This window comes from Diceros bicornis, chromosome 15, assembly GCF_020826845.1.
Source record: "Diceros bicornis minor isolate mBicDic1 chromosome 15, mDicBic1.mat.cur, whole genome shotgun sequence".
Lineage (NCBI taxonomy): Eukaryota > Metazoa > Chordata > Mammalia > Perissodactyla > Rhinocerotidae > Diceros > Diceros bicornis.
The window spans coordinates 11767416-11788393 of record NC_080754.1 but is presented as its reverse complement, the minus strand read 5'-3'; the positions used below and the strand labels follow the sequence as shown (position 1 = coordinate 11788393).

The following is a 20978-nucleotide window of genomic DNA, read 5'->3' as shown; positions in this document are numbered from 1 at the left end:
TACACTATGTTAAACAGTTTAATAAGATGAATTTATATGCTGGGTGGGTGGGTGGGTATGTAGGTAGGTTTTTTGTGTGTGTTTGTTTTATTTAAACGTTTAACAGACATCTGGCAAGGGCCAGCTATGTGTCAGGCCCTCTTGTAGGCATTTTGGATACTGTAGTAAATTAGACAGGGGGCCTTCTGTCATAAGATTTGCAGTCTAGAGGGGAGATCAAGTAAAAAAAATGTTTCATAATGTGCACGTCATTATGGGTGGAGAAGCCTCTCTGAGGAAGTGAATTTTAACTGACACCTAATGATAAGAAGGAGCCAACACTGTACAGATCTGGTGGGAAGAGTGTTCTAAGTAAAGGAACAGCTCATACAAAAGGCTTGAGGCAGGAACAAGATGGGATGGATGGAAGGGGCAGAGTGGAAGTCAGGTTGGTGAGAACATTCTGAGTGAAAAGGGGAAGGGTGAAGACATAGGTAAGGCCAGGTGATGTGGCCCGGGGTGAGAAGGATGTTCTTGCCAATACCAATAACGCTGCACTTAATTTTTACAAATAGTCCATGCTCACAAACTAGTTTTAGTGCCTCCAAACCAGAGGTGGAGTTGTCATTATCGAAGGTTGTAAGTAGAAGAGTTTCCTCTGGCAAATTTAGGATATTTCCCAAGATCCCACTGCATCATAGACTCCAAGGTTATTTCAAAAATATTCGAAGACTTATATTCCCAAAAAGACCCATTCTAAAAGATTTCCTAATTCTGTACTAACTTTGCCTTTTGCTCTATTTTTATGTCATTATTTCTTTTTCTTTTTGATGCCCATTCAGTCTTGGAGAAAGTATAGCAGCAAACAATTCCTATAGACAACAGGAAACAGAACATATGCCCAGAAGAATACCTCTGCAATCATTAAATCACACTTTTCCAACATCAGTAAAATGTTTAACTCCTCCACTTTTGAAAGATAGAGTTCCTGGATTGAACATTGAGGAATTAATAGAGAAACTTCAGTCTGGAGTGGTGGTAAGTGCTAAATAGCCTTTACAAATGGAATTCTGCCCAGTACATATCAACTAAATATCAGCCTTGATTGTAACATTTATTTAAACAAGTTTAGATGCATATCTGATCATTAAAAACCTTATCTTTTAATATAAAAAGTAACAGTATTCTGGAAAGTTTGGAATGTAAGAAAAAGCCAACCATAAGATTCCAATATTTTAACACAGCTATCATTCTTTCCCTAGTCTGCCCCATCTAGCCCACTCACCACCCCCCGCCGCAACCACCACCAGCTTAAAAAATATATTTTAAATTCTTCCAAGCATACCAAATCTTACTCAGATATTCCTCTGCAATAGCCAGGTTGGTAAAATGTTTGTGACCCACCTGGTGTGACATTCTTTTTTTTACTTTGTTACTCATTAGGTTTTAATGATTTAGTTTCACAGTAGGCATTTATTTTTTTATTTTGTTGAGTGTTAAAATTTTCTGATTTTTGACACTATTGTATTAAAATCTAGGTAAAGGATCAGATTAATGATGTGAGAATATCTGACATAATGGATGTATATGAGATGAAACTCTCCACATTAGCCGTGAGTACAAGCTTATTTTAATTTAATATGTGTAACAGTTAAGCTTTAATAGATGTTTTCTGGTAAATGATGGAGATTAATGGTATGTTTTCTTCTAGTCCAAAGAAAGCAGGCTACAAGATCTCTTGGAAGCAAAAGCTCTAGCCCTTGCACAGGCGGATAGACTGATTGCTCAGTATCGCTGTCAGAGAACTCAAGCTGAGACAGAGGTGTGTACAATATAAAGATACGTCCTATTAGTAGAAAAATAAATGAAGTAAAACATGTACAAAATAGTTGTTATATCTCTGTTACTCTGATCGAAGTACGTTGTCCTCAGCATTTGACATGACTACTCCCTCCTTGTCCCATTGTCCCCATGTCCCATGTCCCCATTGAAACCTTGTCCCCTTTAATTTTGGTTACACCATTATCTTCTGATTTTATTTCTACCCAAATGGATCTTCTTTTCCTATATCCTTTATGGGCTTCTTTTTTCTCCACTCAGTGTTTAAATGTTGGGTTTTCCCAGGATTATGTTCTAAGCCCTTTTCGCTTATTTAAGTGGCCCGTGGTTTCAATCATTACCAGAATGTTAATGCCCCCACTTTTATATGCTGAGCCCAGGTCTTTTTTCTTCAGCACTGAATGCCTCTTGTCAATGCCTCCATTTAAATACACAGCACATACTTCAAACTCAGCATAACCAATACTGAACTCATCACCCTCCCTTTTTTAAAGTGTATTTTTATTTGTATATTCCCTCTGCTGTTCTTAGAGTTTTCCAAACAAGAAACCTGGAAATCACACAGTTTACCTTCTACAGTTAGTCATTCACCAAGTCCAGTTGATTCTACCTTCTGAATATTACCGTTTTCACCTTGTCTCAGTTCTTGCCACTATTTGCTGCAGGTCAGGTTCTTGTCGCTTTTCATATGAATCACAGCAGAGCTCCTGCCTTCAGTCTAGTGCCCTCTTCTCTGCTACCCTCTCCATACAGCCAAAGTTGGCCTTCTTTTTTTTTTTTTTTTATTGATATTTTAATGGTTTCTAACATTGTGAAATTTTGGGTTGTACATTTTTGTTTGTCCATCACCCCATATATGACTCCCTTCACCCCTTGTGCCCACCCCCCACCCCCACTTCCCGGGTAACCACAGTCCAGTTTTCTCTGTCCATGTGTTGGTTTATATTCCACATATGAGTGAGATCATACAGTGTTTGTCTTTCTCTTTCTGGCTTATTTCACTTAACATAATACGCTCCAGGCCCATCCATGTTGTTGCAAATGGGACGATTTTGTCTTTTTTTATGGCTGAGTAGTATTCCATTGTATATATATACCACATTTTCTTAATCCAATCGTCAGTCGAGGGACACTTAGGTTGCTTCCACTTCTTGGCTATGGTGAATAATGCTGCAATGAACATAGGGGTGCATAAGCCTCTTTGGATTGTTGATTTCAGGTGCGTTGGATAGATTCCCAGTAGTGGGATGGCTGGATCATAGGGCATCTCTATTTTTAATTCTTTGAGGAATCTCCATACCGTTTTCCATAGAGGCTGCACCAATTTGCATTCCCACCAGCTGTGTATGAGGGTTCCTGTTTCTCCACATCCTCTCCAACATTTGTTGTTTTTTGTCTTGGTGATTATAGCCATTCTAACGGGCGTGAGGTGGTATCTTAGTGTTGTTTTGATTTGCATTTCCCTGATGATTAGTGATGTTGAGCATCTTTTCATGTGCCTATTGACCATCTGTATATCTTCCTTGGAGAAGTGTCTGTTCATTTCCTCTGCCCATTTTTTGATCAGGTTGTTTGTTTTTTTGTTGTTCAATTGTGTGAGTTCTTTATATATTATGGAGATCAACCCCTTGTCAGATGTATGTTTTGCAAATATTCTCTCCCAGCTGGTTGGTTGTTTGTTCATCTTGATTCTGGTTTCATTTGTCTTATAAAAGCTCTTTAGTCTGATAAAGTCCCACTTGTTTATTTTTTCTTTAGTTTCCCTAGTCTGGGTAGGCATGTCATCCGAAAAGATTCCTTTAAACCCAATGTCAAATAGTGTGTTGCCTATATTTTCTTCTATGAGTTTTATAGTTTCAGGTCTCACCTTCAGGTCTTTGATCCATTTTGAGTTAATTTTTGTGAATGGCGATAGCACATGGTCCACTTTCATTCTTTTGCATGTGGCTGTCCAGTTTTCCCAACACCATTTATTGAAGAGACTTTCCTTTCTCCATTGCATGTCCTTAGCACCTTTGTCGAAAATTAGCTGTCCGTATATGTGTGGTTTTATTTCTGGGCTTTCAATTCTGTTCCATTGATCTGTGTGTCTGTTTTTGTACCAGTACCATGCTGTTTTGATTACTATTGCTTTGTAGTATGTTTTGAAGTCAGGAATTGTGATGCCTCCTGCTTTGTTCTTTTTCTTTAGGATTTCTTTAGCTATTCGGGGTCTTTTGTTGCCCCATATAAATTTTAGTATTCTTTTTTCTATTTCTGTGAAGAATGTCATTGGGATTCTGATTGGGATTGCATTGAATCTGTAGATTGCTTTAGGTAATATAGACATTTTAACTATGTTTATTCTTCCAATCCACGTGCATGGGATATCTTTCCATTTCTTTATGTCATCGTAGATTTCCCTCAATAATGTCTTGTAGTTCTCATTGTATAGGTCCTTCACCTCCTTGGTAAGATTTATTCCTAGGTATTTTATTCTTTTTGATGCAATTGTAAATGGTATTATCTTTTTGAGCTCTCTTTCTGTTAGTTCATTATTAGCATATAGAAATGCAACTGATTTTTGTAGATTGATTTTGTACCCTGCAACTTTGCTGTAGTTGTTGATTGTTTCTAACAGTTTTCCAACAGATTCTTTAGGGTTTTCTATATATACAATCATGTCATCTGCAAATAGTGAGAGTTTCACTTCTTCGTTACCTATTTGGATTCCTTTTATTCCTTTTTCTTGCCTAATTGCTCTGGCCAAAACCTCCAGTACTATGTTGAACAGGAGTGGTGAGAGTGGGCAGCCCTGCCTCGTTCCTGTTCTCAGAGGAATGGCTTTCAGTCTTTCCCTGTTGAGTATGATGTTAGCTGTGGGTTTGTCATATATGGCCTTTATTATGTTGAGGTACTTTCCTTCTATTCCCATTTTATTGAGAGTTTTTATCATAAATGGATGTTGTATCTTGTCAAATGCCTTCTCTGCGTCTATTGAGACGATCATGTGGTTTTTATTCTTTGTTTTGTTGATGTGATGTATCACGTTGATTGATTTGCGGATGTTGAACCATCCCTGCGTCTCTGGTATAAATCCCACTTGATCATGGTGTATGATCTTTTTAATATATTGTTGTATTCGGTTTGCCAATATTTTGTTGAGGATTTTTGCATCAATGTTCATCAGCGATATTGGCCTGTAATTTTCTTTCTTTGTATTGTCTTTGTCTGGTTTTGGTATCAGGGTGATGTTGGCCTCATAGAATGATTCAGGAAGTGTTCCATCTTCCTCTATTTTTTGGAATAGTTTGAGGAGGATGGGTATTAAATCTTCTTTGAATGTTTGGTAAAATTCACTGGAGAAGCCATCTGGTCCTGGACTTTTATTTTTTGGGAGGTTTTTGATTACTATTTCAATCTCTTTACTTGTGATTGGTCTATTCAGATTCTCCATTTCTTCTTGGTTCAATTTTGGGAGGTTGTATAAGTCTAAGAATTTATCCATTTCTTCTAGATTGTCCAATTTGTTGGCATATAATTTCTCATAGTATTCTCTTATAATCCTCTGTATTTCCATGGTATCCGTTGTAATTTCTCCTCTTTCATTTCTAATTTTATTTACTTGAGCCTTTTCTCTTTTTTTCTTGGTTAGCCTGGCTAAGGGTTTGTCTATTTTGTTTATCTTCTCGAAGAACCAACTCTTTGTTTCATTAATCCTTTCTACTGTTTTTTTGGTCTCAATATCATTTATTTCTGCTCTGATTTTTATTATTTCTCTCCTTCTGCTGGCTTTGGGCTTTGTTCTTCTTTTTCTAGTTCTGTTAGGTGTAATTTAAGGTTGCCTATTAGGGCTTTTTCTTGTTTGTTAAGGTGGGCTTGTATCGCTATGAGTTTCCCTCTCAGGACCGCTTTTGCTGCGTCCCATATGGTTTGATATGGCATGTTATCATTTTCGTTTGTTTCCAGATAGTTTTTGATTTCTCCTTTAATTTCATCAATGATCCATTGGTTGTTCAGTAGCATGTTGTTTAATCTCCACATTTTTATCACTTTCCCAGTTTTTTTTTTCCTGGTTCATTTCCAGTTTCATAGCCTTATGGTCTGAAAAGATGCTTGTTATGATTTCAATCTTCTTAAATTTATTGAGGCTTGCTTTGTTTCCCAACATATGGTCTATCCTAGAGAATGTTCCATGCACGCTTGAGAAGAATGTGTAGTCAGCTGTTTTTGGGTGGAGTGCTCTGTATATGTCTACTAGGTCCATCTCGTCCAGTTTTTCATTTAAGTCTAATATTTCTTTATTAACTTTTTGTCTGGATGATCTATCCATTGCTGTAAGTGGGGTGTTAAGATCCCCTACTATTATTGTGTTGTTGTTGATTTCTCCTTTTAGGTTTGTTAATAGTTGTTTTATGTACATTGGTGCTCCTATGTTGGGTGCATATATATTTATAAGTGATATGTCTTCTTGATGGAGTGTCCCTTTTATCATTATATATTTCCCTTCTTTGTCTTTCTTAACCTATTTTATCTTGAAGTCTACTTTGTCTGATATGAGTATGGCAACACCTGCTTTCTTTTGTTTGCCATTAGCTTGGAGTATTGTCTTCCATCCTTTCACTCTGAGCCTGTGCTTGTCTTTAGTGCTAAGATGTGTTTCCTGAAGGCAGCATATTGTTGGGTCTTGCTTTTTAATCCATCCTGCCACTCTGTATCTTTTGATTGGAGAGTTCAATCCATTTACATTTAGGGTAATTATTGAAATATGAGGGCTGAATTTTGCTGTTTTGTCACTTATTTTCTGGTTCTTTTGCATTTCCTTTGTTTCTTGTCCCATTTGTTTTGGACTGCCAATTCAGTTTGGTTGTTCTGTCTTATGATTCTTCTAGTTTTCTCTTTGTTTATCATATGTGGTTTTAATTTGATTATTTGTTTAGTGGTTACCTTGAGGTTTGGGCAAAAAATCTTCTGTATGAGATAGTCCATTATCTGATAGCCTCCTATTTCCTTATACTAAGTCAATTCAGTCACTTTCCTCTTCCCCTTCTAAGTTGCTCTTGTTATACCTTATTCTATCTTGTGTTGTGGCTGTGTGTTTACAGTGATGAGGTTAAATTTATTTTTGGTGAATTTCTTCCTTTGATCTTTGAGTTTAGTATTTAAGTGGTTGCTAACCTATTCCGGTAAAGATCTACTATTTCTCTGATTTTGTCTACCTACTTTTCTCCTTACTCCAAGCTTTGTGTTCCCTTTCTCTTCTTGTTTTCAGGCCTGAGGGCCTTCTTGAGTATTTCTTGTAGTGGGGGTCTCGTGGCCATGAACTCCCTTAGCTTTTGTTTATCTGGGAGAGTTACTATTTCTCCATCATATTTGAAGGATATTTTTGCTGGATAGAGTATTCTTGGCTGAAAGTTTTTGTCTTTTAGTATTTTGAATATATCATTCCAGTCTCTTCTAGCCTGAAAAGTTTCTGTTGAGAAATCCGCTGAGAGCCTGATGGGAGTTCCTTTGTACGTTATTTTTTGTTTTTGTCTAGCTGCCCTTAATATTGTTTCTTTGTCGTTGACCCTGGCCAGCCTTACCACTAGGTGTCGTGGTGAAGGCCTTTGTCTGTTAATATATATAGGCGTCCTGTTGGCTTCGCTTACTGGTATTTCCTGCTCCTTCCCCAGATTTGGGAAATTTTCAGGTATTATTTCCTTGAATAGGCTCTCTGTTCCTCTTTCCCTCTCGTCTCCCTCAGGAATACCTATAATTCTTATGCTACATTTTCTAATAGAGTCCGATATTTCTCGGAGTCTTTCTTCATTTCTTTTTAGTCTTAGTTCTCTCTCTTCTTCCATCTGGAGTATATCTGTATTCCTATCCTCTAAAGTACTAATTCTTTCCTCCATATTGTCAGCTCTGTTCTTTAAAGATTCCAGATTCTCCTTTATCTCCTCCATTGTGTTCTTCATCTCCATCAGCACTGATAGGTTTTTCTTTATGATTTCAATCTCTTTTGTGAAGAAACTCCTAATCTCATTTAATTGTTTGTCTGTGTTGTCTCGTATTTCGTTGAGTGTTTTTATGATAGCTATTTTGAAATCTCTGTCATTTAGTTTATGGATTTCTGTGTCTTCGGGGTTGATTTCTGGGTGCTTGTCATTTTGTTTCTGGTCTGGTGATTTCATATATTTTTGCATTGTGGTTCCTGTGTTGGTTTTGATTTTCCTCATCCTGGAAGTCTCTGGTTGCAATTTCCACCTGCCGCCACTGTCTGGTGGTAAAGGGCTGTGTAGTCTAAGCCCCCTGCGCTCTGCCCCAGTTTTTCTGCTGCGATCCGCAGTTTTGTTTTGTTTTGTTTTGTTTTTTTTCCCCACTGCGATCCACGGGTCCAGTCCAGTTTATTCAGGTCTGCCTCGGACCGCTAGATCTGGTCGAGCTGCAGACTCCGGGTTGCGGGGAGGGGGAGCTCTCTCTTTTGCCCTCTGGGTCCCTGACATGGGAGGCTTCTCGTTTGCCCCTCTTTATCCGCTCTCTGGGTTGCTCAGATGTTGATGGTAGCCCTGTGGCTCCTCTGAGCCCTCTGTGCGGGAGTTTCCCACTGGCTGAGAGAGCCCGAAGAGCTACAGTTTCCCGCCGAGGGCCGCCCCTCCCCCCTCTCTGGGAGACGCGCGGACCGGATCGCTGATCTGATGGGGAGGGAGCGGAGTTCTCCTTACCTCTCCCCACTTCCTCCGGGGGCCCAGCACGTTCTGCTCTCAGATGTGCGGCAGTGTGGATCCCTCCGCTCTAGCTTTTCACTGTCTGGGATTCCGTTGTTGGTCTGTGGCTGTTACTTTTGTTGTATCTTGTGGGGGAAGAATTCACGGGAAAGCTCACTCCACCATGATGCTGACGTCACTCCAAAGTTGGCCTTCTTTATAGTTGCTTCTACCCTCCCTTCTTCCCCCACAGTGATCCCTGAGGCATGATCTGATCCTATCACTCTTGTGCTGAATATCCTTCGGTGGCTGACCGTTTAGCTCAGAAGATAATTTAAATTCCTTAGTTAGGCACACAAGCATTCTAACTACTTCTCATTCTGCACCTCCTTCCCTTTCTGCTGTTCTCTGCAGTCAGCCTCATTAGATTACTTTGTAGTTTCTGAAATCTGACATACTTTTGTGTTTCCCTGTCCTCGCACTTGCTCCTCCAGGTCTGGAACACCTTTTCCTCTCTTTCTCTGCCTAACCTCTAATAATCCTTCAGATTTTAGTTTCAATATATCCATTTCCCAGGAAGCTTGCTCTGTGGTCTTCTTCCCACATGTTTTTGGTGATCCGTCTTCTGTGTATTTACCCTGTACTTCCCTCTTTGTAACACTTCTCATACCATGTGAAAATTGTATGACCCCACCCCATGCTTGATGTCAGATACTGTTTCTATATCTTCAGGCCCCAGCAGAATACTTGGCACATAAGTGCTCTGAAAGTTCGGCATTGTGCTGTGTGAGTATATGTACATTATGTGTGAGAACTTACTGCAGTAATATGGAATTCCCAGCAGATACAGACGGAATCTAGACAACTTGATGTCATTTGTAATGAATTATAATAAAGTTGTTTCACTTTTGAAAGAGACATTAAAATCGGCAACAAGTAAAATACTTTTTTTTTTTTTTTGCTGAGGAAGATTTGCCCTGAGCTAACATCTGTGCCAGTCCTCCTCTATTTTTTTGTATATGGGTCACCACCACAGCATGGCTGACAAGTGGTGTAGGTCTGTGCCTGGGCTCCAAACCCACAAACCTGGGCCACTGAGGGAGAGTGCACCAAACTTAACCAGTAGGCCACGTGGCTGGCCCCATAAAATACCTTTTAGATCTTTTCAGAGTAAAAGTGTTCTAAAAAATATAAATAAGTAGAACCATATTTTGCTTTTTTTCTTATTTTGACATAGATTCATTTGTCTTGACTGGGTGTATGTTGAATTTATCATAAATTTCCAATAAAAAATTAGTGATAATTATTAAAATCATTTGTTCCTCTCCCTTCTAGCACATTCTTATATTCTTTGTCTGTTGGACATGTCTTGCATTTTATTGGAGAATCTAATGTTTTATCCATTTTACTGGAAAGGATTCTTATAAAAATAACACTAAATAATTGGGTATTACTGCTTTATAGACTGTCATAAAAACAGAGAAGGACCTAGGTTTTCTGGTATTTCAAAGTATGTAATATTTCTCGGGCTAAAGAGGAGGGGAACATCCACTTCTCCTTCTAGTTATCTTTCTGCTTCTTTAATGTTTCATGTCGCAAATACTTTCGTATTAAATCTGGGTTGTGTTCCCTGATTGTGCTAGCTTAATTTTAAGTGTTTACTTAAGCATCTGTGATCTCGTTAAGGCCTTATTCTTAATTCTTACCTGAAATGGGAGAACTGATGCATGCAAGCTTTGTGGTTTAGTGTTGATGGCTAGCCCCAAGGACCATACCCTTTTCATTGAGTACTGCATGTAGCCCTACCTCCATGTCATTATAATTGTGTTCATTTCCATGAATCTGGTCATAACAAGATTGTTTTGTCAGAACAATCTATTAAATAAAAAACTATAACAGTGTCACATTTGTTAGAAGTAGTTAAGTAATAAGCATATATGGCTAATAAAACTTTATGTAACCCAACAGATGGAAGCATGTTAGATATTTGGTAAATCTTAGTAATTGGTAAATTGTAGAAACTGAGCCTATTATATAAATGGTAGTGGAAAAGTCTCTACTCTGTGTTCTCTTAGGCGCGGACACTTGCTGGTATGTTGAGAGAAGTTGAGAGAAAAAACGAAGAGCTTGGTGTGTTGCTGAAGTCACAGCAGATTGAATCAGAAAGAGCCCAGAGTGATATTGAGCATCTCTTTCAACATAATAGAAAGTTAGAGTCTGTGGCTGAAGAACATGAAATACTGACAAAATCCTACATGGAACTTCTTCAGAGGTAAATTAATAAAGTAAAGGTTTTCTGTATAAGATTAGAATCTAGAATGAACAGCATTTCTTTTCTGTGGCCCTCAAATCCTTTTGTAAGCATTCATATATTCTCATAATACCGTAAGGTAAGTAGTTAGCAAGAAACTTATATCACAGTGAAATGAAGTATTCCTTACTCAAACTCAGTATCAAAGTTGGAAACAGAATACACTTCTCTTTTTTTCTTTCCAGTTGACTCTTTCATTTATTCATATACTCATCAGTAACCTGGGATGTTAGCACCACAAGGACAAGTTTTGTCTGTTTTGTTCACTGACAAATCCCCAGGGCCTAGTACAGTGCTTGTTACAGTTAGGCACTGCTATAATAATTGCTGAATGACCTTAGTTGTCACCACTCTTACTAGGTTGCACCATATGAATTGGCCATTTCTGTAGATCAAAAATGGTTGAATATTAACAATTTCATATTATTCAGCCTAATAGCATGGAAATTTGATGTTAGTGTTGAACTCATCTCTTAATTTGTAGTATTTTTCCTTAATGTCATTGAATATAGTTTACTTATATGTGTGACTGTATCTGTAGAATAAATTCTTTTTTTGTTTTGCAGGGAAAGATTTGCCCTGAGCTAACATCTGTTGCCAATCTTCCTCTTCTTTTTTTTCCCCTCCCCAAAGGGAGTTGTATATCTTAGTTGTAAGTTGTTTAGAATAAATTCTTATAGGTGGGTTGCTGGGTTAAAGGGTATGTGCTTTTAAATTTTTGATAGGTCACCAAGTTTCCCTCCAAAAAGGCTATACCAATTTATATGCCCACTAACAGAGTATGAGATTGATTGTTTTTCCCTCCCTTGTCAAACTTTTTTATCTTTTAGGTCAGTTTTAAAACTTCTGAATTATAAGGAAGACCAGGAACAATTATGTATTTTCTACCAAACAATAAAAACAAAAACACACTGGTTAGCTTTTTCCGTGTTTTAATTTATATTTTAAGATTAGGTTAAGATTTGAAAAAATGTTCTACTGTCTATGTGATTAATATGGAGATGTAGAAAATTTTAACTTTGCAAGGTCCATGTGCCTATGTGCCCATCAGTAAAAATGAAGGGTAGAAAATGTGTAGCATCTAGAAATTTGTGATGACAAGGTGATTTCTAAATAGCATATTTTCGCCCAACAACTTTTTCCAAAGTCTGATTGTTTGAGGCAGCCTTGATAAAGTGGACAATTAGTGTTAAGTCAGGGTGTAAGAGAAAATAGGCAGTGACCAAAGACAAATACGTGGTTTCTAGGACCTGCTTATGTTCCAGACAGTAATTGAGGGCCCAAGAAGTAAAACTCCCACCTTGAGGGGCCAGATGGGTAACAAATACAGGAAGCTGGCTGGGGAGACTCAGTCATTTGCGATGGTAAGGACTATCTAAAGGCATTCAAATTCAGAATTTTAAAAACTCTGCATGGGACAGATAAAAACACGTCAGCTGGCCACATTTAGCCAGTGCTATCAGTTTGTTTATCTTTGCACTTAGTGAAGTGAAAAGGACATTTTATGCTTAAGAGAGTTGGGTGTCAAAGTGTCACCTTAGAAAGGATTCTTTCTGTGTTTACCTTGCAGGTAAAATAAGCAGGACTATTAGCTGTAGAGCTTTCAAGAGGCAAGAGAAATTTAGAATCCTCAACTACTTTGTTCATTTATTTGGCATTTTTAGTTAAACATATATTATGCCCAAGTGGCTAATAATGATAGACTTAAGTTTCATTTTTTTAAAGTCCCCATCCTGTTACAGAAGTTGTTTCAGTTTCTGGACTTAGCTATAAAGAGAGATGTATGTATTTTATAGCAAATTAAATAATACCATGTTATCTGTAAAATAAAGTTCTGTATTCATAAATATGAGGTTAATGCCCCACACATTTCCATTTCATAGTAATTTTTACCTATGTAAATTACCATAGTAATTTTTACCGTAGTATTTTGGCTCAGTCAGCCCAAACATATCTTTACTATCCTTTAGAGTTAGTTAATCTAACACTATTTATGTCCTGCTTGTTCATTTCATAACATTCTTCTTACCTGCAGTCTATGCAATTTGGTTAAAAGATATAGAAACACTGTAAGTTTCTTTTCTCCAGCATATCTTTTCCTCCATAAAAATATCAACTCATCTTCTTGTCTTTTCAGGAATGAAACTACTGAAAGGAAACATAAAGATTTACAGATCACATGTGATTCTCTGAATAAACAAATTGAGACAGTGAAAAAGTTGAATGAGTCACTCAAGCAGCAAAATGAAAAGTAAAATCTCTAGTTCTTTATTCTAATTATTTTGGATTTTTTAAAAATAAAATGATTTCCTTTATACAGAACATTGTTTTTTACAGTTAAAATTAAGAGTTATCACTTATCTCAAGTATAAAATGCATATTTGGCAGAATTTAAGGGTAATTGTTCTTATGAATTTTCTCTTAAAATACTTGTTGGGGAGAAAAAGAAATGATAGGGTTCACTGATGTTTTCTTCTATATTTTTTTATAACTTCAGAACAATTGCACAGCTAATAGAGAAAGAAGAGCAGAGAAAAGAAGTGCAGGACCAACTGTTAGACAGAGAATGTAAGCTAGCAAGTAAGTAGCCTCTTATTTAATAAGTTGTGTGTGTTTTAACATGTCTTGTATTGGAAGAAAATCAAAGCATGAGTGGTTTTTGTTTTGCTTTTTCATTATTTTCTACTTCTCTCATTTTTTTAAACCTGAAATCACATCGTAAACAGCTTTCCTTTTCTTGCCATAACATTTCGCAAAGCAGTTTAGTTAGATTGATCAAATTGAAAAAACAATACATTTTTTTGAAGTCTGGGAGTCATAGGAAATGATTGCCCTTTTTACAATAAAAAATTTTAGAGGAGGGGCCGGCCCAGTGACCTAGTGGTTAAGTTCATGCGCTCCACTTTGGCAGCCTGGGGTTCGCAGGTTTGGACCCCGGGCGCGAACCAACGCACCGCTTGTCAAGCCATGCTGTGGCGGCGTCACATACAAAGTAGAGGAAGATGGGCACAGATGTTAGCCCAGGGCCAATCTTCCTCAGCAAAAAGAGGAGGATTGGCAACAGATGTTAGCTCAGGGCTGATCTTCCTCACAATAAATAAATAAATAAGTAAATAAAAAATTTTTAGAGGAACAGAACAGCAGGTGGCAGTGCTAGGTAATTTTTAGTGACTAGCTTTTTAATGGTGGTTGCTCTGAAATGATCCACGAAAACATTTTTGTTCCAATTCACTTGCCTTAGAACACAGACATCTACCTCTATAATTTTTCATAATTTTCTCTCCCTTTCTTTTCTAACCCTTAAGCTCTGAGGATTGTCCTTCCCCTCATAACAGAGGAAGAGGGAAGGTCATGGAAATTTGGCATTTTCTTTAGAATACTGGCAGGGGAAGAGTTTCATGGTGTTTTTTTATTCATCAGATACTGTAAAACTTTTATTTCCAGCAAGATACTTCTTCATCTTCCAAGTTGTCTTTCTTTTTCTCTTATAACATAATAGCTCCTAAACCTCTTTAGGGTAATGTTAATACGGAACCTCTGAGCATATAGCTGACTGCTTGTTTGTTTTAAGACTTGCAACAAAAAACTAAAGTACAAGAAGAAAAGATTAAAGTCTTACAAAAAGAAAGGGAAGATAAGGAAGAAACCATTGACCTTCTTAGAAAAGAATTAAACAGAACAGAACAGATAAGAAAAGAATTGAGCATTAAGGTAAGAATCTGTTGAGTTTTCATTTACAGTAAAATGAGAAAGTCTTATTTTATGAAAAAGGTGAATTTGGATAAATTAGTGTTCTATTTCTTTAGTAATTTTATTTAAAAGATATTAGGATCTCAAAATGGTTTGACAGTTGTTATGAGAGCTCTCTCAGAATGTGAAAACATGTATTTCCTAAAATCATCAAACATTGAATGTATACTGTGTGCCAGCATTTATTGCTTCCAGTTGGGCAAAGAATACAGAAAAGGGGTCCCCAGTTCTTGATGTCACCTTCAGGTAGCTATGTATAGGGATATGGCTGCAGCTCTCTATTTATAGGGATGGTAATAATAACAACAGTAGTTCATACTTGTTTAGAACTTTATAATTTTAAAAGGACTCTTTGAAACATTTTTCTTAATCCTTCTCACTTTAACAAATATATTAACATATAAGTGTTAATAAATATTTTCAACTTACAACTGAAACTGAGCCTTGGATTAAGTTACTTGCTCAAAGTCAGTTACGTGGCTAAGTGGCACAGTAGACATGTGTTCTGAATCCAAGTGCCGTGCTCCTTCTGCATCCATGACCATGGTTGCTTGAGTGTGGTGGCCGTCAACAGTGCTTTCTGGCCTATCTGGCACCAGGAAGAGGAAAACACACCAGGATTAAAAGAGTGTTTGAACAACTAGAGCATGTTGACAGAAGAGGCGTAAAATTTAATGCCACATTTACAGATTTCCTGATTTCGCTTTAATGTGGTTTTCTGAATAGTAATTCTAAATAGTGATATGTAGTACTTTCTGCAAAATTTCAGCTGCTAGCATTGACTTAAAAAGTCAAAGCTAATGTATCTTTCCAATTTGTATTATATTGTCTAATGATTACTTATCTTAAACTTACTATATAATTTAGTTAACTAAAATATAATACGTATTTGTAATGTGTCTTTTGAAATGGTTGTCTTACAAATAAAAAATAAGGATATCTTAAAATATCTGTGAAGAGAAAACGTGCTAAGTTGTTTGTTTTCCTCAATTCCTCCCCCCTCGCACCCCGATTCCTTAGGCTTCCTCCCTAGAGGTTCAAAAGGCCCAATTAGAAGGTCGTTTGGAAGAGAAAGAGTCGCTGGTGAAACTTCAGCAAGAGGAGTTGAACAAACACTCTCATATGATAGCCATGATCCACAGCTTAAGTGGTGGGAAAATAAGTCCAGAAACTGTAAATCTCAGTATATAGTCATTACATATTTATCTACTGGGGGAGGTGGGTTGGGAAGGTAATTTGTGACTCTAAAACAATAGTGAATTATTATCTAATTACTAATTTAGTAAAGAACCTGATCTGATACATGTTTTTATTTGGTCTTAAAGTTTTACTTCCTGTTTCTGGCTTTTATTGCTTAAAGCTGTCTTTAAGGTTCTTTCATTAAAATATTCTTCTTAACCTTCATTATTATTTCTTCTAAGATATTTTCTTTTTGTTTAGTTACTTTCTACTCTTCTGCTTGTTTAATTTACTCTCATTTGTAATTATTTAGATTTTAAAGTCAAACTTTCTTGATATAACAATCCTAAAGATTAATAAATTGAAAATACAATTATTAGTAAAAAGAGAGAAGGCATGGTATTGCCAGAGAAGTTCTTCTCTAAAGTAGCGCAAAAGAAAATATCATTGAATTTAAAGTAATTTTATTACTGCATTTAAAATGCAGTAAGATATGTGGTATAAGTTCTAAATTTGAAAAAAATGCAATGAATAGTTACAGAAATAATGTATAAAAATCAGAAAGTAGTTGATGTGTTAAATGACTACATTGTCACATAAAAAACTATAACAACTTTTAGAATTATTTATGAGCCTCGCTTTAGTTTTGCTCTTTTTAAAATGTTGCATGCTGGCCTACCCATATCATTTTCAATCAGTCATGAATTTCTTATGATTTACAAAAGAGTAACTTGGATTCTATCCCTACTACATATTCAAAAATTTACTGTTTGTTGTTAATTCTGATGTAAATTGCATTTAATGTATTGTCTTTCATTTAAATAGTTTTTAGTTGTGCCATTTAATTTTAAAGCATACGTTAAATATCCTTATTCATGTATTTCTTTAATACAAGGGAATTTTTCATTACTCTTCACGTGAATCACATGTTCTAAGTAGTATTTAAAAAGAGTTTCTATATCAATATTTTGGTTGATTTTATTGCTATACTATTACAACCATTAATTTTACCTGGTGTTTTCTTTACTATTTATGTCTCTATTTGACTTAAGTGAACTTAGATTTACTTCTGTTTTTCAACCATAGTATATTTGAATTTATGTTTAGAAATTAAATGTTTTTGTAATTCACCAATTACATTAAATATCAAACTATAATAGTTTTATATATCTGTATACATTTTGTATAGTTCTGCAAATCTTAAAAAAGAGCATTATGCAGAGCAACACATTTTAAATTGCTACTTGTTCTATAAGGAATACATTTTATTTCTTTTTTGAAACTGCATGCATTTTCAATTTAATATGAAAAAAATATTTAAATGGATAGATATGACTGAAGAACAAAAGGCTCTGTAAAACAAAAAAGTTCTGTAAAATAAATAAACCAAAAGCTCTAGGGAAAATCAAACTGTCTTTACAGTTTAGACACTCAAGACGCTGAGCTTAGCCCAGTGTTGTCCACTAGAACTTTCTGTGATGATGGAAATGTTCTGTATCTGTATTGTCCAGTATCATAGCCTTTAGCCACATGTGGCTGTTGAGCACTTAAAACATGGCTAGTGTAACTAAAGAATTGAATTTATAATTTTACTTAACTTTAATTTAAATTTTAATTGCCATCCTACTGGACAGTGCAGATCCACTCCATTCTTGTAAGCATGCATTTATTTAAACTGCTCAATTTGCCTATTTTTTTTTTTTTTTTGTGAGGAAGATCAGCCCTGAGCTGACATCCCCGCTAATACTCCTCTTTTTGCTGAGGAAGACTAGCTCTGAGCTAACATCTATTGCCAATCCTCCTTCTTTTTTTTTTCCCCCCAAAGCCCCAGTAGATAGTTGTATGTCATAGTTGCACATCCTTCTAGTTGCTGTATGTGGGATGCGGCCTGAGCATGGCCGGAGAAGCAGTGCGTCGGTGAGCGCCAGGGATCCGAACCCGGGCCACCAGTAGCGGAGCGCGCACACTTAGCCGCTAAGCCACGGGGCCGGCCCAATTTGCCTATTCTTAAAAGACTATATAGGCACAGACTCCATATATTTTTTAGCCGCCTTTTTTTAATACAGCAATTTTAACCTGTTATTCGTAATCTCTTCTCTCTGAAGAGGAAACCAAACTTTAGCTTTAGAGGTGAATACTAATCATCATCCTTCTTTACTTCTATTTTTCCTAGTCTTTCTATCTCTTGTAGCGTCTTTCATATTGTTCCTGTTGTTTTTATTACCCTTAGTACATTGGGTACTGTTTTTTGTTTTTGTTTTTTGGTTCTGTGTACCTCAGATTAAAAAAACTGTTAGAGACATAAGGAGATTCTGTCTTGAGTTAGGACTGTTAGTTTGGTGAAAATGTGTTTGAATTTCAGCTTCTACCTGAAGCTCATTCACATATGTTACAGGTACCCCTAATCAAGATATATTCCCTCAAACTCATAACTTTATTTCAATTTGATTCTTTCTTTTCATCTTTTCAAATGATTATGAATTGTGTTTACAACTTTGCTTTTGATTTACCTACTGTTGGACCAAATACATGTCCTGTTTGTGACTTAATTCCTGTACAGGAGTCAGCAAACATTTTCTGTAAAGGGCCAGGTGGTAAACATTATAGGCTTTGTGAGACGTACGGTCTCTGTCACAACTACTCAACTCTGCAGTTGTAGCATGAAAGCCGCAGTAGACAGTACATAAACCAGTGGGCATGGCTGTGTTCCAATAAAACTATTTACAAAAACAGTCTAAGCTTTACTACTGGATGTTATATCCTGCTGATTAATTGACCCTTTTGTCCTTAAGAAATGTGTCTCTTTGTTTTTGGTAGTCTTTGTCTTGAGGTCTGTTTTATTTGATATTAATATAGCCACTCCACCCTTTTTATATTTTCTGTTGGGTTGGTACATCTTTTTCTATCAATTTACTTTTAACCTGTGTCTTCATGTATAAAACTCATGACTCGTAGACAGTATATAGATGGGTCTTGCTTTTTTATCTGTTTTGACAAATAAGTCCCTAACTTTCACAGTCCACTTGGAGTTAATATTGTACTGCTTAATATAAAATATGGAAACCTTGCAACTATGTCAGTCCATTTATCCTCTCCTCATTTTTTACACTATAGTTGATACGTATGTCTGTATACATTACTGAGCCCCAAAACAGTGTTCTAGTTTTTGCTTTAAACGATTATATGGAAATACCCTGGCTCTCAACATCATAATATATTTACCTATCTGCATGCAGTAATATACACCAACTAATGTCTTCATTGTAACATTACTATTTTTCCCTTTGGAAATAATAAGTAACTTGTGGGGAGCTACTCCGTATGTCTTATTTCTTACAACTCTCACTCACTAGTTTTAGCATCCGTTGATAATTATAACTCTGATGGTTGCCAAATGGTTATTTTCTTTTACTTTTTTTTTTTTTTTTTGTGAGGAGATCAGCCCTGAGCTAACATCCGCCAATCCTCCTCTTTTTTTTGCTGAGGAAGATGGCCCTGGGCTAACATCGGTGCCCATCTTCCTCCACTTTATATGAGACGCCGCCACAGCATGGCTTACCAAGCAGTGCGTCGGTGCGCGCCCGGGATCCGAACCAGCGAACCCCGGGCCGCCGCAGCGGAGCGCGCGCACTTAACCGCTTGCGCCACCGGGCCGGCCCCTTCTTTTACTTTTTTTTTTTTTTTTTTGTGAGGAGATCAGCCCTGTGCTAACATCCGCCAATCCTCCTCTTTTTTTGCTGAGGAAGAAGGCCCTGGGCTAACATCTGTGCCCATCTTCCTCCACTTTATATGGGACGCCGCCACAGCATGGCTTGCCAAGCAGTGCGTCGGTGTGCACCCAGGATCCGAACCAGCGAACCCCGGGCCGCCACAGCGGAGCGCGTGCACTTAACCACTTGCGCCACCGGGCCGGCCCCCCTTCTTTTACTTTTTAATGGGAGAAAATTGAACTTTTTGGTAATATGATATACTGGCAATGGCAATCTAAATTGCATCATTTATTACATCATTGACAAAATTAAAATATAGTACTTAGAGTTTTGCAGTTAATAGAGGATGTACTTTTTTGCGTACATATTCTCACAAGCTAAGAATTTGAGATTTGCTTTCTGTAATTTAAGAAAATAAATAATAGGTATGTTAAGCATATTGAATGTTTTTTCAAACTACAGGGCCCTTTGGATATTATTTTCCTTCGCAAACCCCCTAATTTTAAAATTGCTCATTTAAATCATAGGATTCTATTTGTTTTGGTCACTTGCCTTGGCTCTCTCAATGATCCCCAATAAATGTTAAATGCGTATTACCCGTAATGATAAATAAGTCTTTTGGATTAAGAAACTAATTGTATATTTTCAACATTCGCTGAGCTGACATTTAAGATAATTTTTTAAAAAATTTTCAAATGAACAAGTAAATAATGACCTATGCCTTTAAAAGGTGGATGGTTTATTTAATTTTTGTAATGTGGATAGTGAGCCTGATAAGTGCTTGAAATTGTATGCCTCTGTAATCCATAAATTGAGAGGAAACATGAAAAGCAAAAAATTGTGAGTTTCTTTGAATCTGCAAATCACCTTGAAATCATATACAGTCTTACTCTCTTCAGCATTTTGTACCTAATTGACTTTCTTTCTGTCATGTAAACACTGTGAGGCCTGTTTTGTTTATGCTTGCGTTCATCTAAGCATTTCAGAAATCCCCTAGAGGAAACTTAATTATCACCATGAATGAGAGGTACCATAAATCTCAGAACCCAGCTTTTTTGCTCATTGAGCTACAAATAGCCCTTCATAAAGGTCATTAAATATGAGGATAAGTATCTTTCCTCCCAACTAAATGCACTTTTTTAGTTATCTAATTCCCCAAGGACCCAGTGTTTATATGCTCTTGGTATCTCAAAAAGAGATGGATAATCCTAGGCTACATAGCAAAGGGTTTTTTATGTAAGGTCCAGCCAGTGCTGCATAAGAGAATGACATTTTCAAAGTCAGTAGAGTAGCTCGAGTTATAGTTTCATTATGTTATTAAAAACTAATTTCCCACTAAGTAGCTGAGCGTTTGGCAGGGATTTAGTAGTGAACATGATTCTGCCTCTCTGTTACATTATCTGCACTGTTATTCCACGAGTTATATTTCATCTCACTTATCTCAAAGAGCCAAAAGATACAGTGTATTAGAGTAGCCTTGTGCTTTTCTCAAACTTCAAATGAAAAGGCTTATGATTAACCCTAGGAAAAGACAACACTGTT

General features: G+C 36.7%; 1 protein-coding gene across 1 annotated transcript in view; it reads left to right on the top strand.

Annotated features, from left to right (window-relative positions):
- The window catches only part of CIP2A (cellular inhibitor of PP2A), a 40163-nt gene extending 24316 nt beyond the window's left edge, over positions 1-15847 (top strand). The window contains exons 14-21 of the mRNA XM_058555750.1: positions 822-1017; positions 1518-1592; positions 1691-1801; positions 10562-10758; positions 12935-13048; positions 13295-13377; positions 14369-14508; positions 15568-15847. Coding sequence (XP_058411733.1) covers positions 822-1017; positions 1518-1592; positions 1691-1801; positions 10562-10758; positions 12935-13048; positions 13295-13377; positions 14369-14508; positions 15568-15738 — 1087 coding nt within the window. The 3' untranslated portion in view covers positions 15739-15847. The remainder of the gene's footprint in view (positions 1-821; positions 1018-1517; positions 1593-1690; positions 1802-10561; positions 10759-12934; positions 13049-13294; positions 13378-14368; positions 14509-15567) is intronic.
- Positions 15848-20978: the final 5131 nt, after the last annotated feature.